This window comes from Barbus barbus (genome assembly GCF_936440315.1).
Source record: "Barbus barbus genome assembly, chromosome: 34".
NCBI classification, from domain to species: domain Eukaryota; kingdom Metazoa; phylum Chordata; class Actinopteri; order Cypriniformes; family Cyprinidae; genus Barbus; species Barbus barbus.
In genome coordinates this window covers 4,047,712-4,063,606 of record NC_136762.1, presented here as the reverse complement: position 1 = coordinate 4,063,606, position 15,895 = coordinate 4,047,712, and the positions used below count along the sequence as shown (strand labels likewise).

General features: G+C 37.8%; 1 protein-coding gene across 1 annotated transcript in view; it reads right to left on the bottom strand.

The window, feature by feature from the left end:
- Nucleotides 1-15,051, bottom strand: part of LOC306854348 (ephrin type-A receptor 4-like) — a 45,846-nt gene extending 30,795 nt beyond the window's left edge. The window contains exons 1-3 of the mRNA XM_079392283.1: nucleotides 14,857-15,051; nucleotides 14,005-14,072; nucleotides 9,981-10,644 (exon numbers count right to left, since the gene is read on the bottom strand). Of these exons, the coding sequence (XP_079248409.1) occupies nucleotides 9,981-10,644; nucleotides 14,005-14,072; nucleotides 14,857-14,953 (829 nt within the window). The 5' untranslated portion in view covers nucleotides 14,954-15,051. The remainder of the gene's footprint in view (nucleotides 1-9,980; nucleotides 10,645-14,004; nucleotides 14,073-14,856) is intronic.
- Between the last annotated feature and the right edge of the window lie 844 nt (nucleotides 15,052-15,895).

Genomic DNA, 15,895 nt, shown 5'->3' with positions numbered 1-15,895 from the left:
GACACGTAACAATAAAAGTAGTCAAGGTGACTTGTACATGACATACCAAGTTTTCTGAAGTCATACAATCACTTTGGGTGAGAAACAAACTAAAAATTAAGTTGTTATTTTCCACCAGGTTAAAATATGGGATTTAAGGAAAAAATGCACAAATCTATTGAATGGCTTTTGAAAACTTGAAATACACAGCACAGGTCATATGGATCAATTAAATATTATTATAATATTACAAATTACTATATACACAAACATTCACACACAAAATGTATATATATATATATATATATATATATATATATATTTATAGTGAATAGAACAAAAGATGACAATAGTCACATAAGCTACTTTAATACTATTATACAATAATACTATTATAGTATGTTTGTAAATAAATAAATGAATAAATAGATTAAAGTCGGCATGAAATCAAAAGTTCTAAACAATTCTTATTTTTTGATGGAATACTAGAGTGTTTATTATAAATAATTTATCCGTGCACTTCATTATTTTATTTTTTAATTCATGTGCCCTCATACTATTTAATAAAAAATGTTAACCTCCCCTCCCGCTCAAAATGACTCCTCTACTCTTCCGGTCACGAGTATTGGGGCAAGGACGGAGCTAGTGACGTAAGGGGTAAACGCTGGGATTAAACGACAGGGGGAAAGCTGAAGCTGACGCTTCATATATTAGGATATTGCGACAACATTACTCTTAGGACATCGCAAACTAATTTGTTTCATGACTATGACTTAACCTGATGAAGGACACGCTCCGTCATTTAGGCAGTCTCTCTCTCTCTCTCTCTCTCTCTCTCTCGTGTGCTGTTTAGGCATGTTTTGTGCCGTTGATCGTGGTCGTCATCCCTAATAAATAAATAATTTATTCATGCTTGGGTGTCGGCGGTGAATCCAGTGGCGAGAAATCCCCCACCACTAACTGCAAACTAGCATTCAGATCTGCCATTTTGTTAGTAACGCCCCAACTTCCAACAATCCAATCAATTCTCGAAGGACAAAATCAAGTCCCGCCCTCTCAATTCAGATGCCGTTTCACTCGGATATACGTCACAGTAGAGAATAAAAGACAGTCGCAACTTACGTTTCATGCCTACTTTAAGTGAGTGTGTGTGTGTGTATATACAGTATATATATATATAGAGAGAGAGTATAATTTTATAATAATTTTATTACTAATTTGTATTAATTTATTATAATTTATATAAGAATTTTTAAGAATTTTCTGAGTCATTACAAGAAATTTGAAGGGAATTTTATAGAAATTTTAAGAGAAATGCTGTTTTGTAAATGATTGATCATCGCAACCAGGTATTATGCATTTATGTAACGAAGGCAAATCTAGCTAGCAAACTGTAGGCTGTAGTAACTAACGGTAATGACAGTAACTCGCAATTGAACCGTGAACCACTGATGCTAATGCGCTCTAGTTATTAGGTGTGTTCGACTTGAAGCAGCGCTGCAGAACGATCAGTGCATGATATCAAAGTACCGCGAGAGCGATTCGAAAGCATCAGGAGCATCTGCTCTCTGTAGCTCTCACTGTACTTTGATGCCACGCACCGATCGGTCTGCAGCGCTGCTTCAAGTCGAACACGCGTCTTATAGTGTTGGGGAGGGGCCGTGCTCGGTGGCTGGATTTAACTCCGCCCCAAAAATCCTGATCACGAAAATGGTGAAAAACTGTTTAACGTCAAACTCCACAATTAAGTACTACATAGTTCACAGTCTTTGTAACATGTTTCAGCAATGCATTTCTAACATTTATAATGTGCTTACAAACAATTCTCAGAATTGACTTTACACAGACTTTAAATTGTTTAAAAATGTGAAGCTTGCTAAATATTTGGCTATTTTGAGAAACATGAGGATGAGTTGGCATTTTTTGTGTGAACTGTCCCTTTAAGACACCTGAATCAGCGCTGAATTTGACTGAAACGAGAGGGAAATTCAGGTCAGCCGAGGCCACACGTCTCCTGTCGTTCCCTTGTAAGACTTCCAGAGAGTCCATTAAGTCTGGTTAATATAAGGGACTGTCAGCGAGCTGCAACATTATATCAATGTTACGGCGGTGCCGTTCCTCGCGCTTCTGTCTCGCTCCTTTTAGAGAGGGGAGAGCCAGCGTTGAGAGAGACAGTCGGAGATAAAGAACTGAGGGAACAGAACACCATCCAGACCAGAAACAGCTCTCAACACCTCGGTAATAATGTTCGACTCGCACACACAGGACTCTTTCTGTCTGAGGAACCGAGCTGGTCGTCCCGAGCTCTTCAGGCTGAGGTAAACTCTGACCTGTTCCTTTTATCCCGCTGTGTTTTTAAACCATTCAGGCATGTTGGAGAATACGAGGCCACAAAAAACTGGAACATGAAACAGTTCAACACCAACTTTCCCTCAGCTCAAATAAATGGCATGAGGAAACAAAAGCAGGAAAGTGATAAAGAAAAGGTGAGAGAGATTGATTCCTTCCTCTCCTGTCCTTTCCTTCATCCACAGGACATTTTATGGCTCAGAGATTGCTCATTCGTAGCTCAGGAGATGAGATCAAACATATGCTTTCAAATAGCCAATAGTCAAATTTAAATATTTTATAATATTATTATGGTACTTTTAAAATAAAATTAAATAAAAAATCTAAATTTGACAGGAGAAACAATTGAGATTTTAAAGAGATCAAATTTGCAGGCCATCCGTACATCTCTCAGCCAAAAGATACAAAAAATACTGCATAATTTATCATAAAGAAATTGTTTTATTTTATTGTTACATATCCTTGCAACTTAAGAGAATTTAAGAATCTAATATGCAGTCTACTATTAGCTTTTGGAGCTTAATCAGTAGAAATAAGAACAAATCTCAATTTGTTCTCCATTTAATATTATTTCTGTTCAGAAAACATGAATGAGATTATAAAGATCTATCTATCCTGTGGGTGATCATGCAACAGGCGGCTGTAAACGACACAGAACAAACAGCAGCGTCCCCCTTCGGGCCCATATAGAGAGCAGGAGCTGCGATCACAGCTCCCGTGTCTCCATGGCATCCTGTGGAAGCCCAGCTGTCAAGAGTTTTGATGTCTTAATAAATTTCTCCTCTCCAGCTGTCAGCCGAGCGTCAGAGATGGATGAAAGAGTCAGTGACCTCTGACCTGCCCCGGACCTCTTCTTCAATTCCCCCCAGTGAACCCCCAAAACTCTCACAGAGCCCCGAGACTCGACTGCAATGGCAGATTCCTTTCAGCACAGCGTCAGCTCAACAATAGCATCAACTGCATCCCACAGATACTTTCACATGCACTGCAACTCCTCACAAGAAATGAGCAATGCATTACTTTCTTTCCACACTATATCTACCAAAGTAACTTTTCAATCAAATACCATGCATTGATTTTGTATTTAGCAACATATTTCCTCATGAAATAGTCATGTAGACCTACAGAAATCACAAGCTCTCTGGTAAGACATGGATATATATTTATGTATATGTACATAACGTGCAAAAAAATCTTGTTTCAACATTTGTTTAGGTTTTGCTTATTTTTTAATTAATTGAAAGACAGTTTTATAATGGTGGGTAGGGATGGGCGATATGGCCTAAAAAATTTATCACGATAATTTCAGGTATTTATTGCGATAACGATAGAAATGACGATAATATATATATATATATATATAGATTTAAGTTTTAAAGATTAAGTTTATTTTATATAGTATTAACTTGAAACGTTCTGTACACAGCCAACTTATGGCCATGCTAATTATGATCAACAGCTCATCTCCATTAATTGCTCTTATCAACCATAATAATGCGTTATGGACGCTTCATATTAAATCATATGCATAGGCTACTGGCACACGTTTACCACGTTGCTGATGACTGAAAGCCTGTGTATGGCTATACTGCTGTGATCTGTTTCAGGCTTTCCATATCATAACATTTTAGAAATTAATTAATTGTAATATCTCAGAAATGGCATATTTAACGAGAACATCGCGGAGATTTAGCTGCTTTACTGTTTGGGTCAGAAATGCACAGGCGGACTGAAGGAAAAATCGCCAAAACTATTTTAAATGTCATATAATGTGCATTGTTAATATTATTATCTTATCTAAACTTTTTATGTGTTTCAAACAAACTTCGCCATCTGCGTTGCATTCATGCATTCATGTTCGAAGGCGGTCGCATTTTTCTTCCCTCCCTCCCTCCTGTACTTCCCTGCTTGCTCTCTTGTATTGTCCTGTCCTCTTAAGAGACTCTCGCTGCACTATTTGCAAAACCGAAATTATGGATCTGATCAACTGGTCTCTAAATGCAATTGACACCATCTTCTCGACTAGGAAAGCGGGATCTGGAGAACCGGAATGTCCCGCTGGGACGTTTGCTGCTGGCTACACGATGGACGCATGGGAGAGATGGCGGATCGTGTGTCTGGCGGCTCTCTCCGTGGAGGACATTGAAGACATCTTCTTATTCGGAACAATGATAACTGGGTTTCTGCTATTTGGATTAGGCGTTGCCCTAAATTATCAGAAAATTAAGGAGACGGGACTGGCTGTCCAAAACCTCTCACGGCTGCCCGTCATGATTGAGGCTGTAGGCAGAGCGGTCGCCTCGGAGACTGAGGCGATTAACCGCAATATGGATTCAATCACGGCTAAGCTCTCGGCTTTGGATAGAAAAATCGACGGACATGGAGATCAGAATGGACAATGAGAATTAGCTGTGAAACTGGAAGACAGCTGTTCGCACTAAGACAAAACAATCTTATCTCTTTCCGGCTTCCCACAACAGAACGGCTTGGCAAGGCCGCTCTGGTATCAACTCTCCGGTGAATACTGCAGGGAGACGCTCTTTCTTCCATTCCCTCCTCCCAAAAACACCTTGTTATTGTCGGGCGCTTGTGCTCTGTCCAAGGACGTTTCCATGGCAATTGCTATGTCGCATCACAACCTGCGAACTGAGTCGACTGGTTTGGAGTGCTGGCGAAACGGATTTCAAGGCATACGAACTCACACGAACTTACACATACACACACTCATACACCTCCCTAACCCCATCCCACGCCTTCGTCGCTTCATCCTGTCAGGCGTTAACGGGTCCGTGGGTTTGCGCTGTAATGGCGGCTGGCCGGATGGCTGTTTCGTCTGAACTAGGATTACTATGCAAGTTATGTTCCTGTGTTGACTGTGCTTTATGCTGAGGTTTTTTGTCTGTTCTTCCAAGAACGCAGTGCGAGGACACTTTTTTTTCTCCTCTCTTTCCTCATGTTATGCTGTATTTCTTCTTCTCTATTGCATTTCGTTGCCTTGTACCTACATGTGCAATGACAATAAATTGAATCCAATCCAATCCAATCCAATGCAGAGAGCAAGATTTTGCGTGTTCGGCTCGCGCATGCTGTGTGAGACGCTCAAGAGATGTGGGCTACATCATTCTTATTTGTCTACATTTTTCTTTCTTCATTACAAATCTTGTTTGGTTTTATTTTGTATCATTGCAGGTTAAAAGTAATTCACTATGTTATGCAGATGCAAAACGCTAGACTGCGAATAAGATTAGCTACAGTTTCACATTTTATAAATATTTGAACAATATATTCAGCATATTTAACAACCTGTTTTGTATCTTTATTTAATGCATAAGCGATTTATTAAAACAAAATTATGAGGCTATGCTCTAGAGTCTAGACTATTATTCATATGCAAGTGTTTGTGCGGAAAAGAATGCGCATACATGACAGTGAGGTGCTCGCGCGGATCACTTGCATTTTTTCCTGATAATGAAACAACTTAAAATAATAATAATTAAAAAAAGAAAACTTAAAATTGGGGCTCGTCACATACATGAGAAATATTTCTCAGGGCTCTACGCTTAATTTTCTTTTTAGGAGCGCTTGTGCTTCTAATTTAAAATATTTAGGAGCACGGTCAAAAATTTAGCAGCACCTTCAAATCAATAATCAAAAATTCTGATCAAAAATGAACCTTTCCATTACGAGGTGATATTTGACTCCTTAAAGTGATTTACAGGGAATTTTGTTTTTACCTTTGTAATGGCATTTTTCTAACTTTATTAAAAGTTTGACATCTTTTATGTCAAATTCAAATGGGACGTGTTTCCACTCTTTGTAACCACCATTTTTCTGTACACTTTGCATATTACGGTAGTTTGCTGCTCATCTGATTTTCTGTAACCAAACCAGTTGTGGAGGTAGCTCCTCGCGTAACAACAAGCTCCTCCTCATGGTGCGTTCACACCAGACGCGAATGAAGCGTTAAGCGCGAGTGATTTACATGTTAAGTCAATGCAAAGACGCGAATAGACATCCTGCCACGCAATTCGCGCGAATGACGCAGCGCGAATTGAGCGCTTAGAGCGAAATTCTATACATATGCTCTCTGTGGCAGTCATACATGTGCGCCTGGCAAAAGCCCCGCCCATGACGCGAATTCGCGTCTGTTGTGCAGTGAATTTCACGCGCGAATGAAGCGAGTAAACCCAAAATGTTCACGCGTCCAACTACGCGCGAATAGCGCGATTTATTCGCGCAAGTCGCATCCGGTGTGAACGCACTGTCAGGCTCACGTCCGCCTTCCGCCATGCTTGTTTTCACTCCGCACGTGAACAGTGAATCGGGCGCGCACAAAACTACGTCATCAACTAGACTTATCGTTATTATCGTGAGGAGACAAATTTTTATCGTGAGGAGAATTTTCAACGGTATATCGCAAACGATAAGATATCGCCCATCCCTAATGGTGGGTAAAAACTTTGTCCACAGTGAAACAAAAAAACGTCTTAGGTTACTTGTGTAACCCTAGTTCCTCGAGGGAACGCCCACAAAGCGTCGTCGACGCTAGGGGTGTGCTCAAAATATCGATTCTTAGATACATACCGATATAATAAAAAAAGATACAGTATCGACATTCTAGCCCTTAGTATCGATACTCCGCCCAGCCATTAGGGGGCGCAGCGGCGCCCGCGAGTTTCAAAAAACTCATGGAAAATGTTAAAGCAAGATGTAGCATTTAAGTGATTTCATAGTGAAATATGTTATGGCAGTACATGGTGTCACAAAAAAGAATTATAAGAAGATTTAATAATTAGTTAAGAATAATAATAAGAAGATTTTGTGCTTGTGTGAGCTCAGACTGTACCCTTGGAAAGTTAAATGTTAACTTGTGGTAATTTCCAGATTAATACAATTTGTGTACAATTAATCAGAGCACTTAAAGTTGCAAATATTTAAGCAAAATGCACTTTGTTATAATGCACTTTTGTCTTCAATAAATTGAAGAAAAATGCAGAGTTCTGTTTGTTGAGTAAATGTGTTCAGCATTAACTAATTGGCTCTGGCCCATGTATTTTTATTGAATCGTATCGAATCGTGTCACATTGTATCAAATCGTATCGAGACAGCTCTGTATCGAGGTACGTATCGAATCGTGACCTGTGTATCGAGGTATGTATCGTAACGCCAGGTTCTCCAAGGTATACAGCCCTAGTCGACGCAGCTCGAGTTCCTGAAGAGGAACTATAAGTGGAGTGACATACTGCCAAGTATGGTGACCCATACTCGGAATTCGTGCTCTGCATTTAACCCATCCAACATGCACACACACAGCAGTGAACACACACACACCGTGAACACACACCCGGAGCAGTGGGCAGCCATTTATGCTGCGGCGCCCGGGGAGCAGTTGGGGGTTCGGTGCCTTGCTCAAGGGCACCTCAGTCGTGGTATTGAGGGTGGAGAGAGCGCTGGACATTCACTCCCCCCACCTACAATTCCTGCCGGCCGGAGACTCGAACCCGCAACCTTTGGATTACGAGTCCAACTCTCTAACCATTAGGCCACGACTTCCCAAATTATATTATAATTAAACTATAAAATTAAATACAAACAAGTCAAGCAATGCATTTCTATTTTGAAAAAATATATATAAGACAGACAGACAGACAGATTTATTTTAATATGTATATTGTACATATAATAATATAATATAACTTCAAATTAAAATAAATAATTTATAAAATACATAATATAAATTATTTACTTTTTTATATTTTATATATAAATATAACTTATTATATATGAGAAAAAGCACATTTTATATTTAAGATAATATTACATTTATTTAAAAAAATAAAAATAAATAAATAAATAAATTTTAATTATATATTATTTTCATTATATATATATATATATATATATATATATATATATATATATATATATATGATAATATAACATACATACACATGCATTCATAAATATCCATGTATATCCACGTATATCCATCTATCTACACACACACACACACACACACACACACACACACACACACAAACGTGTGCATGTATTTCTGTTCCAATTCTCTGAATAATTAAAACAGACTCAAATACCATCAATATTCATGAAGGCTCCACTAATAATCTGTCTGTCACATAATTCCCCTTCAAAAACTCACAGAAAATTCAACACATTTAAGGAAACCTGAAACAGCCCCAGATGACTGCACTTGAGTCCTGAGCGAGAACATAACCTTTGATCCGTGACCTCTCGGGGCAAAGGTCAAGGGTGGTGGCGGCTTTCCCTCATCATCGCTATGGAAACCGCGCAAAGTGTTTGCAGTGCGTCTTTGCGGCACTTCTACAAATAGCAGCACATGTCTAGAAGCCATTAAGCACAAGAGAAGTCCAACTTTCTCTTTTCTCTGTCAACACTTCTGTGTGATGTGTATTTATTATTGTCACAGGCTCTTATTTGGCTTGATCTATGGCAGAATGAAATGTTAGTTTTAAAGATAATTACATTTTTTTCTCCTCCAACAGATCCATTCATCACACTCACGGCCCTCTGCCATTTTTAGACTCTTGATAACATGCCTCAACTCATTCCATCTTTCTCTCGCGATCCCTCTCTCTCTTTCTCTCTCAAATACATCCACAGTGAGTCACATCCTATTATGTGGCATGAAGTTGCCAAAAATCTGTTATTTACAAAGTCCAGAGCTTAACTAGTATGATTATAATAAAATTATTTCCATGAGAACGCTCGGCACTCGTGGATTTACTGCCTCTCCTCTTCTCTCTTCTACTCTGTGTTTGTAATCAGCATCTCTTGTTCTCATGGGAGGAGAGACCTCAGTCCTCCTTAGTACACAATCACAAACGCAGATAAACCACTCAGAATCAGAAACACTCTTATTACCACCGGATGACAGACTCGTGCTCGATAGGAGAAGAAATAAGACACAGGGATTGATGGATAGACGGAAGTCACCATTCAGAAAAGAATCAAGAACCCCTTTTGAATTTCAATTCAGTTCCCTATTTGAATTGACGCCATTCAAACATAAATTAAAATTCATTTAAAAATGTAAAGAAATTCATATAAGTATGGAAACTTTTTTACGCTACTGAATAAAAAAGATAATTTTGACTTTTTATCCTGTGTGTCGTTGTTGTCTCTGTGAACTGGAAGCTGTTGACAACAAATGCCTTGTATAAGCAAGCATACTTGGCAATAAAAGCTCTTTCTGATTCTGATAATGACATTTATTAACTTTTCATAACTGTATCCTTACCAGATGAATTTCAAATACATCTGTGTGCAGAGTTGTGTTGTGAATTCCAAACATTTCACTTAGTATATAAAAAAAATGAGCCTAAATGGATAATATTGCAATTTTGCACTGCTTGTCCAACTTATACCCCAAATGCAAGTCTTACCTAAACTAACTGGTAAGGGTGACAAGAAATAATACACTGTGAATATCTATGCTTTAGTCTCTGAGAGTTAAAAAGACTTGAAGGTTAAAAACAGAGAGAGTGACAACTGTCCTGTGGATGTGACAAATTCAATTTCAAATTCCAACTCATGTAATGGGAGACAAATGTGGGTAAAATGTGACTAAGATCACTTGTGCTAGTTTGAGTGTAACATCAGAAGTGTCTTACCCTGACATTGCTCATTCCTTTCCTCGTATCCAGGATTGCACAGGCAATTCCCAATGGGCACCAGCCACTCTCCATCTGCACCGCAGTACATTTTGGGAACCTCCTGCTCCTCCGAATGATTCACGCAGGAGCCGCGCACCTCCACCAGGGACGACGTGTCCACTCCGGTTACCGTGTCAGGAAACTGCGCAAGGTTCCTCACGGCTAACGGACACTTCTTGTAAAACACATGAACGGAAACCAGCGCGATGCAGGCTCCTACGTCCTGGAAGGCCAGATAAAACCCTGTGCGGCTCAGAACACTGACGTCCCGAACCTCAGTGTTTAGCTTCATGATTCGATCACCAACATCTACCTGCGTGAAACTCTCATCCGCCGCCACCGTGTCGATCTTGGCAAAGTGGCTCTCGTGAGCGTAGCGCTCGTTGTCAGAGTCGGACTCGAGGTAGTAGAGGTTGAACGTCTCTTTGCAGGTGCCGATGACGCCGGGCAGGCTGTTACAGTCACGAAGGGTGAATTTAATCTCGATGTAGATGCGCTGGGCCGGGCCGCGCTGGATCCAGTGAGTCCTGAGCCAGTTGTTCTGATTGGGCTCCATCACATTACACACCTGGTATGTTCTGATGGGGATGTTCTTCTCGTCCATGATGCTCACCTCTTCCCACTGCACGAGACAGCACAAAGTTAGAAATGAGGAAAATCAAGGCTTTCTCAACGTCAAACTGAAATCTTTTTCAAATGCAAAATAGAAAAAAAACAAAAAACTATGATCCAGAAATGTTTTACTAAAATGTACATTATGTGGTATACTTCACAAGTACATTCTGTTAAAATGTTTATCTGGCTATTAATTTTGCTTTTTGAAAACCTTGTTATCTAAACATGCAAGTGAGAGTTTTTTTCAACTAAACTGTCCTATAAATTAGCATTTCTCTTTCCTAACCATCTATCAATAATTTTTTAGACATGTCTTGTAATGTGTGATAATTGTGTATTCATTGATATGTCTGTGTACAATTCACGAACAAATGTCTCTTTTAAACCGGTTCTTTTTAGTGAATCAGAAAAGTTCAGCTTTTTTTACATCCATTAACGAACAACTGACTTGAATGATGGGCAGCCAGATTCTTTTAATCAATTCACTCACAGTCACAACTTTTTATTTGTTTATTTATTATTGTTAAATAGCATAAATAAAATGTGCCAAATGATCATGACAATAATTTAATTTCAGTTTTGTAACATAACTTTGACTTTAAGCATTGTAGGCTATGGCATCATATGTCCTAGAATAGATCAATTTTGCGCAAGCTACTGAAATTTTTTGTTTTAAAATGAGTACTTTTGTCTTTATTTGTTTGATTATCCATACATTAAAGTACAGTATTAGTCAATCTGTTATGACAAAACTCCCAATGAAAATGTAAATGTAAATAAGGTCATCCAGAGTGAAAACAGAACTGAACCTTGGGAATCTGTAGAGTAAATGTAGCTCTAAAACATAACATCTGTTTCCCTCTTCCAGGCTTGAGAATAAGTTTGCCTGAACTAACCTCAGAAAATCACCATTACTCTTCTTCTACTAGACTCAGATACAATAACAACTCTAGACAGTCATTAATGTTTCACAGCCTACAACGCTTCTCAGCGTCTGCTAAACCAGCATTACGGCGTCTGATTGGACTCGATGAGTTTTCATCATCTAATCAGCACTAATGACATGTATTAAAGCAAAGGAACACCATATAAACACATGCACATTTAACTGCTGATACCCAAGAGTCTGAATGGGAAATATCACATATTAACTTACACTACTAGTTAAACGTTTGGAATAATTCAGATTTTTAAATGTTTTTTGCATTTATTTGAGCAAAAATACAGTAAAAATAGTAATATTGTGAAATATTAAATAATTTTTTTATGTGAATACATTTTAAAATGTAATTTATTTCTGTGATGCACAGCTGAATTCTCCAGTTTTCAGTGTCACATGATCCTTAAGAAATCCTTCTAATATGATTCAGTTCTTTTAAATTGTAATAATTTCTCACAGTTTTACACTTTTACTTGTTCAAATAAATGTAGCCTTGTTGAGCATGACACTGAAAAGCGTAAAAAATTGTAATTATTCCAAACTTTTGACCGATAGAGTGCATGTGTATTAACAATTTGCCCTTTGACCTTTAACTACATGTACATTTATTCATTTAGCAGACGCTTTTATCCAAACATTACAAATGTGCACATATCAGTTAACACGCACAGACTAATCTATAAATTTAAGTTATTAATTAGCAATTTTTAGAAAGCAAAAAAAATCTGTTGAAAAACTATTGTGTGTAATAACAGCAGCCACGGTCCCATTAAGATCCTCCTGACGGCCTTGAATAGTCTCCAGGAATTATTCACCGTACGCTAAAACTAATTGAGCATTTGTGAGATAACAAGAATGACAGCAATCTGGCGTCCGTCATGGAGCGTGATTGTCTCCGTTCGGCTCATCCCTTCATCTGTGTAACTACGGAGGCCCAGAGGAGCAGCGCAGAGATAAGAACCCGTAGCTGCCGATAGCAGGACGAGAGGAGAAAGGAGCTAATTGGGCATATTAAAGTCTGAATACCCGCCCACCGCCCGTGCCAAAGGCCTGTCCATCACAGAGAAGATCACAGAGGGAGAGGAACTCAGGAGCTCAATGAGACTTGGATTGATGCGAAAGGAAGCCGAGTTGCTCTGGAATGAAAGGGAATTCTGTGTGTTTTATTGAATCGCTGATGTGGTAATTTAGATGCACCTGATCTGAAGATGTTAAACGGCTAATTGGTGATGAGGGGCTCTGAACAGCGCAGAAGCATACATTATCGAACGGAACCCGCTGACCTCCTCGATCTAAAATCTCACACAGACACTCAAACAGACCTTTTCTCTGCCTCCGGGTTGCCAAGTCTCTCCCCCCTACCTCTTTAGAGAGAAAAGGGATAGAGTTTCCTAACAAAGGGCATTTCTGTCTCCCTAAACTATTTAGGAAATTTGACGCCCGTCGCTTTCCAAATTTACATCCCAGAGAAGTGGAGAGGGCAGGTTGATCTCGCTTGAATTCGCAGGTATTCATACGTGACATGAACATTTTTGGAGGCTGAAACAAACAATATCAACAGACAGCATCTAAAATGTAAATGCTTTTATATACAAGATGTAAACGACCTCGAGGCTCGCTGAAGACTGGAACCAAAATTGTGAGGGTACACATTTTTTAATGGCGATGCTATAGAAGAACCATTTTGGGTTCCTGCCAAGGGATGAAAAATAAAAAAAGGTAACTTACAATTCTTTTTTTTTTTCAGAATAACTCAGAATTCTGAGGAAAGACTCCCACACTTTTATTGTTTCCTCCAGAGAATAAAAAATAAAAAAAAAGTAACTGCAACTTCTCACAATTCTGACTTTTTTTTCTTGCAATTGCAAGTTTATTTCTCACAATTCCAACTTTTCCTCTCAGAAGTTAATATCTTGCAGTTCTGATATTAATCTCACAATTACGACTTACATCTTCCGAAATCTTAGAATTGTGAGCGGAAAAGTCTGAACTGTGAACTATAAACTCAGAATTGAGATGAAAAAGTCAGAATTGCAAGATAAAAAGTCACAATTATCATTATCATTTTTATCCTGTGGCAGAAAGCCCATGCCTGTCAGTTCCATGGCACTTCTCAGTATATAACAGTCTAAAAAGACAATATTAATGACAAACTTATTTATAAATGATGGGTCTAATAAAAATAAAGTCATCTGCACTCTTTGTATGGCTGAATTTAATTATCATCAAAGCAAAACAGCTACGATTTTAATATTATATCGACCTCAGTTGATTTGTAAACATTTGTACATCCTTTAAGGCTTTAAGTTTTAGATGGTTTTAGATGTGGCATCTATCTAAACGTATGAAATGGTGCTCTAACTATACGTATGAATACTAATGAGGTGAAGCTGGAGCAAGAGGGACGGAGAGATGGTGCCGACTCACCCCTCCTTCCGTCGGGCTCGCGACCCATGCCAGCTCTCCCTGCACCGATCTGGAATCCAGCAGCGTGACTGAAGGAGAAAAACACAGAGGACTTGAGAATGAGATCACAGCCTGTGCATCTTACCCAGAGTGATTAAACTGATGCTAGGATGAAGCTGGAAGGCATACATCTCAGATAAATAATGACAACAGCTGCAAACGCGGCTGAAAAGTGCACAGAGGTTTGACCAAGCACTGAACTTAGTAGAAAATTATGGCTAATAATTACTACAAATAATAATTAGTAAAATAATTAATCAAAACGTGAAGAAAGGTGTGTTGTTAGGCAAACACTGCTTTACAGTAACCACTTAAAACTGCACAAGAAAACCTATTCTGTCAATAAGGCCTACAAATCATCTTCAAATCATCCTTATACAGCCTTTATTATGATTTGGCATTATATTGTTTATATTTCCAGATAATAAATTATTACTAGCCTTGTGCTAAAAAACACTCAAATCACTTTAAAGTTCATACTAAACATTTAAGACATGATAAATACTAAAGAGAGGAAGGATAAATAGAATAATGAATAATTATATATTTAAAATGTCGAATGTGTGTCATATCTCTTTGTATAAATGTAGTTTTTACTGCCCTGCTGTGTGCAGACATAAATAGTGTGTACTTTATTTATATTTCCAGACATCAGTTGCAACAAAAACTTCTTATTTTATAAAAAAGCCTTGGTGATAATGTAGTAAAAATGATAAATAGGCTTCTTTCTTTCTGTAGAGATTTGCGGGAACTTACCGCTTTGCATTTGCGTGAGTTTCAGTAAACTTTGCTCTTTATTGAAACCCCTCTTACCTTCATTCGTCGGAGGAGTCCTTGGAGCGGACAGACCTGCACAAATCCCCAGGAAAAGCGAGGTGAGCGCGTAAATAATCCCGGCCATGAGCGCCATTCGTCCCGTAAATTAACGGTCTCTCCGTTATTCCTGTTTGTTCCTCCGCGCGACTGATCTGCAGCTGCAGCGCACGAGACGCACACTCCGCGAGCTCTGCTGGAGGGGGCGTGGCATTCTCTAATGACGCAGCTGTCAATCAAAAACAGAGAGGCGATCGCTTATTTAAAATATTTACTGATTAAAATTGTCATTAGTAGTAGCGTTTTTTTATTGTGAAAAAGGAGTTTAAAATGGTGTCGTTTTTATTGTGTAGTGGAAAATGGATTTATAATAGCATTGTTGGACGCAAACGGCAATTATTTATTATTTTAAAAAACATTTAATTATATATAACTATAATTATAAGGATGAAATTATATAATACGATCATATATGATTCAAAATATAATTATAATGATGTAATATAATTATTATAGCATTTCATTTTTTATTTCATTCTTCGTTAACAAACAGCAATCATAATTTATGATAGATCTTAATTAATTGTTTAAATATATGAAATATTTGTAAAATAATTTGTTTAAAATAAAAATAATTTTTTTTTTTTACGTTTAAAGTTAAAAAAATTGATTTATAATAATAATAATAATGAATAGACTATATGTGTATGTATAATATAAGATTAATATTAATCTAATAATCCCAATTAGTCAACAAAGAAAATGTGTGTGTGTGTGTGTGTGTGTGCGTGTGCATTTTTGTTACATATGAGGACACAAATTTTTATAATGACATGGGTATGACATATATATGTTTGTATGTATGCATATATACAATATTTTGTATTTTTTGTTATCTATTGTAATAATATTTATTATCTAATAAAAAAATATTTCAAATTATCATTTTAATTATTGTTTAAAATTACTTAAAAATTATTAAAATAGTACATTGTTTAAAATATTTATTGAATATACTCTGAACTATTGTAATAATTTG